The sequence below is a fragment of the Bombina bombina genome, chromosome 9, assembly GCF_027579735.1.
Source record: "Bombina bombina isolate aBomBom1 chromosome 9, aBomBom1.pri, whole genome shotgun sequence".
In the NCBI taxonomy this organism is placed as follows: domain Eukaryota; kingdom Metazoa; phylum Chordata; class Amphibia; order Anura; family Bombinatoridae; genus Bombina; species Bombina bombina.
Genome location: NC_069507.1, coordinates 64,525,472 through 64,536,090, shown reverse-complemented (window position 1 = coordinate 64,536,090; position 10,619 = coordinate 64,525,472). Strand labels below are relative to the sequence as shown.

The 10,619-nt window shown below is 36.0% G+C and overlaps 1 protein-coding gene across 1 annotated transcript in view; it reads right to left on the bottom strand.

The window, feature by feature from the left end:
- Window positions 1-787: 787 nt before the first annotated feature.
- Window positions 788-10,619, bottom strand: part of LOC128639526 (trichoplein keratin filament-binding protein) — a 54,272-nt gene continuing 44,440 nt past the window's right edge. Inside the window, exons 10-13 of the mRNA XM_053691666.1 lie at window positions 7,088-7,231; window positions 4,928-5,011; window positions 3,033-3,125; window positions 788-1,022 (exon numbers count right to left, since the gene is read on the bottom strand). Coding sequence (XP_053547641.1) covers window positions 939-1,022; window positions 3,033-3,125; window positions 4,928-5,011; window positions 7,088-7,231 — 405 coding nt within the window. The 3' untranslated portion in view covers window positions 788-938. The remainder of the gene's footprint in view (window positions 1,023-3,032; window positions 3,126-4,927; window positions 5,012-7,087; window positions 7,232-10,619) is intronic.

The following is a 10,619-nucleotide window of genomic DNA, read 5'->3' as shown; positions in this document are numbered from 1 at the left end:
ATATATGTCTGCTATTTCTGAACAAAGGGGATCCCAGAGAAGCATTTACAACCATATATGCCATAATTGCACAAGTTGTTTGTAAATAATTTCAGTGACAAACCTAAAGTTTGCCCTATAACTTGCAAAAAAAGCAAAGATCATGTAAACATTGGGTATTTCTAAACTCAGGACAAAATTTAGAAACTATTTAGCATGGGTGTTTTTTGGTGGCTGTAGATGTGTAACAGATTTTGGGGGTCAAAGTTAGAAAAAGTGTGTTTTTTTCCATTTTTTCCTCATATTTTATATTTTTTTTATAGTAAATTATAAGATATAATGAAAATAATGGTATCTTTAGAAAGTCCATTTAATGGCGAGAAAAACGGTATATAATATGTGTGGGTACAGTAAATGAGTAAGAAGAAAATTACAGCTAAACGCAAACACTGCAGAAATGTAAAAATAGCCCTGGTCCTTAAGGGAAAGAAATTGAAAAATGGCCTTGTCCTTAAGGGGTTAATGCTTTAAGGCATAGCAAGAACTAAACAGCTGGATGGAAAAGCAACTTCAACTCAAAGCTTCATGGTCTGTATGGATGTTCTGTGTATTGTAAAAATAAGATATATAGGGAGTAGTGAGATTCACAGTTAAATGCTTCACTATTATGAATACTTTGCAATGTGCATGAATCACAGGACCTCCTTGTTTCAGTTCTAAGGAGTAGTCAGTTTAGAAAATAGAGAGCCAGTTGGACAGCCCTTATCTAACCCAGCCATATTATCTAATAAACACATGTAGACTATGCTTGACCATAGATGGACACTGATTTTATTAGAATTATTATATATGATTCAGGGACAAGTAAAGAGATGTTTTGTATAACCCACACATTCAACTCAGCATCATTTACACTTTTGCATAAAATGCATTTTAGTGTTTATTTTCTAGATCCTTTTTTACAGCAAATTTCCTTCCCCCAATGTCTTCGTACGCTCCTTCGAAGATATAATTGGATTAAGGTGTGATAACCACTGGCGTTCCTGGAATGGGTGACGGAATAAATAATTAATTTTATTTTACAAAACACAAGTGCTCACAAATGAAATGTTCCAAGCTGAATAGCACATAATACAATTATTTATTTTTACTATAGTACAGATGTTACAACTTAATTGAACACAATTATAGTTATATTAGCCACAATGTCCAATCTGTTTCTTTACATATATAATAACAGCCTTTAATGAAGCCATTTTTTTTTATTTATTCTAAGGCTTTATTTCCGTGTTTCTGGTTTTGGTTCCTACAAAATATAATTTAATACAATTTAATTCCACTGCTTAGTCTAAAAATGTCTGACATGTAAACAGGGGCGGGCTGAGACCAGTTCCTGGGCAAAAATTAAGGAAGGACCCCCTCCTCCCCTACCCTGACCCCTTTTTACCCTCCCTCATTGACTTTCTGCCTTACCCCACCAGGACCCCCACATCACCACAGACCCTTCCTCTGTGGGGTCAGTTCCCAAACTTCAGGGTCCCCATAGCAACAGACCTTCTATTCAGGCATAGGGTACCCATTTCAGGGTCAAATACAGACCCCCGCACACCAGGGACAGGGCTGCTATTCTGCCCACCCTTAAAGGGGCATTAAACACTTTGAGATGGTAATATGAAATGATAAATTGTATATATAAAACAACTCTGCAATATACTTTCATTATTTATTTTGTCCTCTTTGCCTGTAATTCCATTCTGAAATTGTGAGCTTTTCAGTTCCTGTTAGAAATGGAAGTGCAGAACACTGTTAAATCCAGCACAACCATTGGCTGCACACTCTAGTGACCTATTTATAACTGACCCTAATTGGCCACAGCAGAGAAGGTAATACAAGTTACAACATGGCAGCTCCCAGAGTTTTATAGACACTAAAACTTTACACTTATTTTGTCACTTTTTAAACAACTAATGAAACTTTAAAAAATACATCTACATGTTAGTCATGGACTAATCTTTTCTTTGAATGCATCATTCTATCTAGCATTTATTTAGTGTTTAAAGTCCCTTTAACTACTATCACCACTGCTCTAGCTCATTTAACCAACTCTGAGCATAAGCAGCACGCCAAGAACCCCATTGGGAGCCTCCTTGGCAACACCAATGGTGGGCCTCTTACGTTCTGTGCCCTCGATCTAGGTCCTATTGCCCGACTGCTCAGTCTGCCCCTGCATGTAAAATAAAATAAGTATCCAAGACATACTTAAATTAAGAATATTATTTATAATATTAAATATCAGTCCTCGGAACAGACGCATGTTCAAAGCAATCCCTTAAAAGACATACACACTACAAAACATCTGAACTTACACCAAGTGCATGTCCTTAGAACCTGTTTTAAGAAGCTACATACCCAAAACATTTTGACGTTATCTCCTGCACATCCTATGATACAAAACCATGTGCTTTGACATGGTAGAGGGAATAGAAGAAAAGAGATAGCGGGGCCTTGCTGCTAAACCAACATAGCCGCACTGTTTCTCTTTGGCTACCACCATATTGACCCCCACTAGTATAACACTGCCTTTAAGAAAATATTTAGATTATTGTCAATTTGGACACACATACACTTTTAAAAAAAATTAAAGATATTTTAATGAATACTATGGGATCCATTTATCCATCTGTGGATGCAGCTTTGCAATGCCTTCAGCCGATAGTTAAGAAGCCAAGACGTTCAGACCACTGCTTCCTAACCTATACGCCAGCTCTTAGTTGGCAGATTAAGATCACCCCAGATTGACTGATCTGGGTGATTAACAACCGTGTGTGAGCAGGGGGTGGCATTCATTTTAAAGGTGGGCAGCGTATTGCTTTTTTTAATGGGGCCCTATTTCTGTGAACCATATGTGTAACAGGCTTTGATAGCAGGAAATGATATGGTTCTCTAATTAGATTGTCTAATGATCTGTTGGTATTATAAAATGTAGAATGGGAAGAAGAAAAGACAGGAACATACAGAAGTGAATCGCATCATAGCAGATCAGGATATTGTACCTTCTCCAGCTTTTCCAGAGCATGCAGTTCTTCCTTCAAATGTGATCTGTGATCCAGGAGTCTCCAGTACTTACTCTGTCGCTGGTTCTGGAGCTGCAATAGAAACGTTTTGTAGCTGGTTATCAATCTCAGATCTTTGGTATTAAACTTGCCGATCCTCAAAATTCACACTATCATCTACCACCCACAGATGACAATGAATTAATCTCCAGTAATCTGCTGATTCAATGAGAAAAACGGAAATACTGACCATCTAGAAATGGTGTTTAGCAATCCTATTCTTAAAGGGACAGTCAACACCAGAATTTTTGTTGTTTTAAAAGATAGATAATCCCTTAATTACCCATTCCCCAGTTTTGCATAACCAACACTGATTAATATACTATTTACCTCTGTAATTACCTTGTATCTAAGCTTCTGCAGACTGCCCCCTTATTTCAGTTCTTTTGACAGACATGCATTTTAGCCAATCAGTGCTCACTCCAGGGTAAATTCACGTGCATGAGCTCAATGTTATCTATATGAAACACGTTAACTAATGCTCTCTAGTGGTGAAAAACTGTTGAAATGTGTTTAGATTAGAGGCGGCCTTCAAGGTATAAAAAATTAGCATATGAACCTCCTAGGTTTAGCTTTCAACTAAGAATACCAAGAGAACAAAGCAAAATTGGTGATAAAAGTAAATTGGAAAGTTGTTTAAAATTACATGCCCTATTTGAATCATGAAAGTTTTTTTTTGGACTTGACTGTCCTTTTAATATGTTTAGTTTTATTTCATACTCACATTTTTGTGACCAGGGTATTGTGACCAGGGTTAAACAGTTTGCCATTCTGTCTTGTTTATTGGCAACCAAGCTCATTTGCATGGGGTTTAAACATTTAAGAGACAGTAAAATCAAAATTAAAGTTTTATGATTTAGATAAAGCATACAATTTAATCCCCTCCATATATGTCCATTATTAAAATGTGCACATTCTTTTTTTATGCACACTTTCTGAGGCTCCAACTGAGAATGTGCAAAAGTGCACAGTTTATACGTGTATACAGTTTGTGATTGGTTGATGGCTGTCACATGATACAGGGGGAGAGAAAATTAACTTTAACATTTGCCAGAAAATAAATATTCTCCTGCTCATTTCAAATTATGATTACAATTGCATTGTCTTTTTATTGTGTATTTCTCAATTATTAAATTCTATTGTATTCAGTGGTCCTTTAAAACCGTATTTTGAAAAAACATGGATTTAAACTTTCTAGAACCTCACTTCACCATCCTCTTACAGAAATAGAATTTCACTTCCTTCTTATGGAAATTAGTTTCCTGTAGTGTTCTTCTTGATTTTAAATTAAAATCTCGCCAAAACGGAAACAGAAGTTTTCTTAATAAATTTTAAAAAAATTATAAAAAATACTTTTAAAATATTAAAAGTTTAAAAAATATCATAGATCAAAAGTGCCCAGTATTCTCATTGTGCCCTTATACAAGTGGCATTTAGATTGTTTTACACTTATCATAAACACCAGTCTATCCAAAACACAAACACTAACTCCATTAACCGATATCAGATTTCAGTGATCGGTATCCATTATCGTCTGTTCTGAGTGTCGGTCTGGGAAAATGGAGATCATATTTCATGTGAGTTAACAATCTCTGTTGTATTTGACTCGGAATGATTGTGATCACTTTGCTAACAAAAAAATATCTTCCTGTTTTTCCAACATTGGAAACCCCCCCGAAAGATTGGAATTTACCTTAAAATCATTATATGCTTCAGATCACGTGCAATAGATTCAAGGAAAAAGTAAGTTTTGCTAAATCTTTACTTCCTAAAAAGTACTTTTCCAGAATGACATTATAAACTGGACATCATGTATATAGTATACCATTACCTACCCTCCTTAACTGCCCCTCTTCTTTTGCCAAATGCAGTAACAGGTCTTGCTCTTTCTTTGCAGCTTCTGATATGACTTTCTGTAGCTACAGAATTATGCAGAATTAGTGCATATCCACATAGATCTATCAACTCTCAGCTATTTTACTATTGGGGCATAATACTTATATGCTAAATCACTTGCAAGTGATGCAGCATAACTGTAAAAAGCTGACATGAAATTATCACCTGAACATCTCTATGTAAAAAGGGAAGATATTTGACCTCAAAATTTCTTAAGCTCCCCAGAGTAAGTGCTCTGTGAACAGTTATACTTCAGCTGCAAGTTAAAAAAACAAAACAATAACCAATCACCATTAATAGTGCTGAGGTCATGCTTTGCTTTACTGTAATCTCATGAGATTTCACTGAAATCTTGAGATTTCATAGTAAACTTCCTTAATCTGAATTGGAAAATAACATGACTGTGCCCGCACATGCCAGATGCAAACTCCCTTGCAAATCCTGGGACTACCATCCTGATTGGCTGCTTAAAGACCCTTTACAATGGGGTGTGAATACTTAGGACATTTTGAGGTAAAATATCTTCCTTTTATGATATGTTTAAGATATGTTCAGGTGATATTTTTAGTCAGCTTTTTACAGCTATGATGCAGTACTTTTGCTGGAAAAAAAATAAGATAACGGTTTACCAGAGAATCTTAATGCGGCTGACGTTTTTTTACCGCTCTCTTTACTTTGAATGGATAATGCTTGAGTAAATGCATAACAAAACACATATATAATATATCAAAAAAGTTTTTCAATGATAGTTATACATTTTAAATGTAAAATCAAGTTTATTATTAAAAAAAAAGGGTATATGATCAGGTGCTGGGCTGGGAAGGGTCAAAGGCGTGTAGGTATAGTGTGTGCATTTGTGTATGTGTATATATATATATATATATATATATATATATATATACTGTATATCAAAATAACAAGAGTATTGCATTGAGCAATGATACTTTTTTATTGGACTAACTCTTCCGAAAGCTTGTCATCTTATAAATGTATAGTTAGTCCAATAAAAAAAGTATCATTGCTCAATGTAATACTCTTGTTATTTTGATATCTAAATCTCTGGACTAACACGGCTACTCCAATCAACGTATATATATATATATATATATATATATATATATGTGTGTGTGTGTGTGTATATATATATTAAAACTAACTCAGATTTTAAAAGTAAGTAAAGAACTCCACTATTTTACTTTTGGCTTATGGCTCAAGCGATAAATGACACAAGTTTTTCAGTGCACCCCCCTAGAAATCTATTATGTGAAAGTTTTAGCATTCACAATCTATCTGACATCAAGATGTTAGCAACCCCTAGACTTTCACTCCAGCGCTAATATAATACAGGTAGCCCTCAGTTTACGCCGGGGTTAGGTTCCAGAAGGAATGGTTGTAAATCGAAACCATTGTAAATTGAAATCCAGTTTATAATGTAAGTCAATGGGAAGTGAGGGAGTTAGGTTCCAGGCCCCTCTCAAAATTGTCATAAGTAACACTTAATACATTATTTTTAAAGCTTTGAAATGAAGACTTTAAATGCTAAACAGCATTATAAGCCTAATAAAATAATCACAACACAGAATATATAATTAAACTAAGTTAAATGAACAAAAACATTTACTAAACACCATTATAAACCCAATAAAATAATCACACAGACATTAACTTGCATTTTTCTGCAGTTCTTTCTATGCATTCCAATCTGGACTGATTTATAGACAGGAAGATCTTGTTCCTTTGCAAGCTGCTCGATAGCTATGGTCTGGTTAAACTGATTAATTTCTGCTTGCTTGGCTTGCATATCTTTGCTGCAACACAAGCGGACAGCTCCACCTACTGGCTATTTTAATCAATGCACTGCTTCTCAATGCTTTTCAATAGCAGTCACATGACTGGGAAAAAAAGGTTGTTATTCTGAAAAGGTGCAAATTGAACCGGTGTAAAACGAGGGCCACCTGTACTTTTAACTTGAAATATGAGTGCAAAAATATTGATTTAACTTGAGTGACGTTAACACACAATAGCACTAATAACTTGTGCTCCACTTGTAATCTTTGCCATTATGTTGCTTTGGATAAGATGTAATGAACGAGTCAAACCTGCGCAGAGTTCTCTTGTCTCTTTTTGATTAGCTCCTGTTGCAGACTTGTCACCACTTCTGAAGATTTTTTGTATGAGTATTCGGCAGAACGCACTCCGGCATACAGCTGCTTCTCAAATTTCTTTCCTAAGGAGACTGATCTCTGGACCAAGGACATAGACACTAATTTATGTGAAACACAGAATACAATCAGTAGATCAATTTGCATGAGTATAAAATTCAGTCAAATTATTGTCCCCATATAAATGTATTAGAACTCCAGTGAGAAAACATTGTATCCCATAATTCCTGCTATGCTTGAAAACAGCCTTGAGCAGTACTGCACCGGCGTGAGGAACATTATGTGAGGCATTGTGGAGCTCATATTCTCCTCCTCTATACCAGTAGGAGACACTGCTAGTTGGGTATTTCCATGGCAAAATGTGCAAGTCTTTGCAATGATCTAATGTATGTCTAGTGCTCTTGAAAATAGCGTTCTTGTGAAACTGCTGCCTTATAGTGCTCCAGACATGTGCACGCTCCTGAGATTACGTCCCTGCTTTTTAACATAATATACCAAGAGAACGAAGAAAATCTGTTAATAGCAGTAAATTAGAAAGTTGTTTAAAATAACACAGTCTATCTGAATCATGGTGTAACAGCACAGGATCATTAATTTTTCAAAAACAAAGCACTTTAACCTTTTCCTGACCATGGGACGTTGCATGCCGTCCTAAATGCGCTGGGCTTTAGCGCCGTCAGGCCGGCATGCAATGTCCTAGTTCAAACAGTGAAATTCCACAGCACCAAGAGTTCATAGGAAAAAATGTTTATTGAGGTACAAACAAATGCAACGTTTCGGGAGTATTTCCCTTAAAGGGACAGTCTACACCAGAATTGTTATTGTTTTAAAAGATAGATAATCCCTTTATTACCCATTCCCCAGTTTTGCATAACCAACACAGTTATAATAATGTACTTTTAACCTCTGTGATTATCTTGTATCTAAGCCTCTGCAAACTGCCCCTTTTTCAGTTCTTTTGACAGACTTGCAGTCTAGCCAATCAGTGCCTGCTCCCAGATAACTTCACGTGCACGAGCACAGTGTTATCTATATGAAATACGTGAACTAACACCCTCTAGTGGTGAAAAACTGTTAAAATGCAATCTGAAAAGAGGTGGGCTTCAAGGTCTAAGAAATTAGCATATGAACCTCCTAGGTTAAGCTTTCAACTAAGAATACCAAGAGAAAAAAGCAAAATTGGTGATAAAAGTAAATTGGAAAATTGTTTAAAATTATATGCCCTATCTGAATCATGAAAGTTTATTTTGGCCTAGACTGTCCCTTTAATCATGCATAGCATCAACAGGTGTATACAGAGCTTATATAGGGAAAACCTTAACCCTTCACATCCTTATCACCATAAATAAATCACCATGAGTTCACATAGCACCATCTAGTGAGAATTGCACAATAATACAATTTAATCTAATTTAAACACTACCTTACTTTAATATTAGAACATGTATTTCAACCTGTTAACCTATTTAAAAACAATACTTAAACAGAGGGGGTACCATTAAAAGTTTTTTTAATAGTAATTTAACATCACAGAAACACTGTCAAATCAAGCTCCCTATTAAGACCCATAGGGGCCATTGCATTTAATTTATGGATCCAAAAGGATTCCTTTTGCTTTAACACCTGTTCCCTATTGCCTCCTCTACGTAGCCTACCTACACTGTCTATGATCTGCCATCTTAGTTGGCTGATACTGTGCCCAGCCTCTAAAAAGTGACTGGATACAGGGGCATTGATATCTCCACATCTGATATTAGACTTGTGTTGACTCATCCTATCTCTCACCTTTCTGGTTGTCTCACCTAGATAGATCTTGGAACACGGACACTTTATTAGGTAGATGACATAGGATGAGTCACACGTATAGAAATCCCTTATTTTGAATATTTTGCCTGTGAGGGGATGTACAAAACACTCGCCTTTAATTACTGCATTACAACTGGCACAACCAAGACAAGGATACGTGCCATTTTTTTAGCTGTTATATAAGTCTGGTTCATTGTTTTCCTAGACCCTACATCACTCCTCACTAGTCTATCTTTCAAATTCGGTACCCTTTTATAGGCCATCATTGGGGGATCCCTAAAAGCAGCAATGTCAGGATTACAATTGCTGAGTATATTCCAATGCTTGTACATTATCTTAGAGATATCCTTACTGTAGGGGTTAAATTGAGTGACACAGACCATACATTGTGGTTTCTTTTCTTTCCCAATAATGACTGGTCTCTCTTCCCAGATCCTTTCCCTTTCTCTCTTGATTAATGGAGCTGGATAACCCCTTTCTTTAAACCTGGCAGCCATTTCATCTAATCTCAGTTCTGCCACCTCGCTGTCTGTCACTATTCTCTTGACCCTTAACATTTGGCTACGTGGGAGGGAATTTTTTAATTGGTTAGGTTGATAGCTATCAAAAGCCAACAATGTGTTTCAGTCTGTAGGTTTTTTATGAATATCCACATTCAATAGACCATCAGCATTTCTATAGACCACAGTGTCAAGAAAAACTATACTTTCCTCACTGAATGATATAGTGAATTTCACACAATTAACTGCATTGTTCAGTTCTTCAACAAAGGATAGGAGGGTTCCAATGTCACCCCACCACACGCCAAACACATCATCTATGAAGCGCCACCAGGCTGCTCCATAGAGTTTAAAGAGTGAATTCTCATAAACAAATCTTTCTTCTATTTGACCCATAAAAAGGTTGGCGTATGATGGGGCGACATTGGAACCCATTGCTGTTCCTCTTACTTGTTCATACCATTGATCTGCAAAAAGAAAATAATTGTGATATAGCACAATCCTTAGTAGTTCCTCTAAAAATACTAGTTGGGGCATGGTATATAGACCTGTGTTTCTAAGGGTACACATACTGGATTCAATTCCACTCTCAGGATTGATGACAGTGTATAAACTACACACATCTAAGGTGAATAATATATATTTGGTATTCTGTACAGATAGATTTTTAAGTTTGACTAAGAAATCATTGGTGTCCCTAATATATGAGGTTAGCTTTAACACCTCAGGTTGAAGTATCTTATCTAAATATGTGGCAATGTTTGTAAATACAATGAACTCCTGCCACAATGGGGCGACCTGGGGGTCTCTCTATATTTTTATGTACCTTAGGTACTGTATATAAAATGGGAGTTTTTGGCCATTCAATAAACAAATAGGTACACAATGATTTATCAATTATATTTCTTGACAATGATCGGGTTATGACAAACTTAATTTCCTTCTGGATGTTAAACACAGGATTACTATTTAACTTTCTATAGGTGGTGTTATCCTTTAGTTGACCCTCTATCTCTGATATATAGAAATCATTTTTCAACAAAACAGTGGCACCTCCCTTATCCGCTCTCCGTATGGTAACCTCTTTAGATTTCAACACCTCAATGGCAGCCCGTTGGTCCCTTGGTAAATTAGTTTTACATAATTTTGACAGATGTTTTACT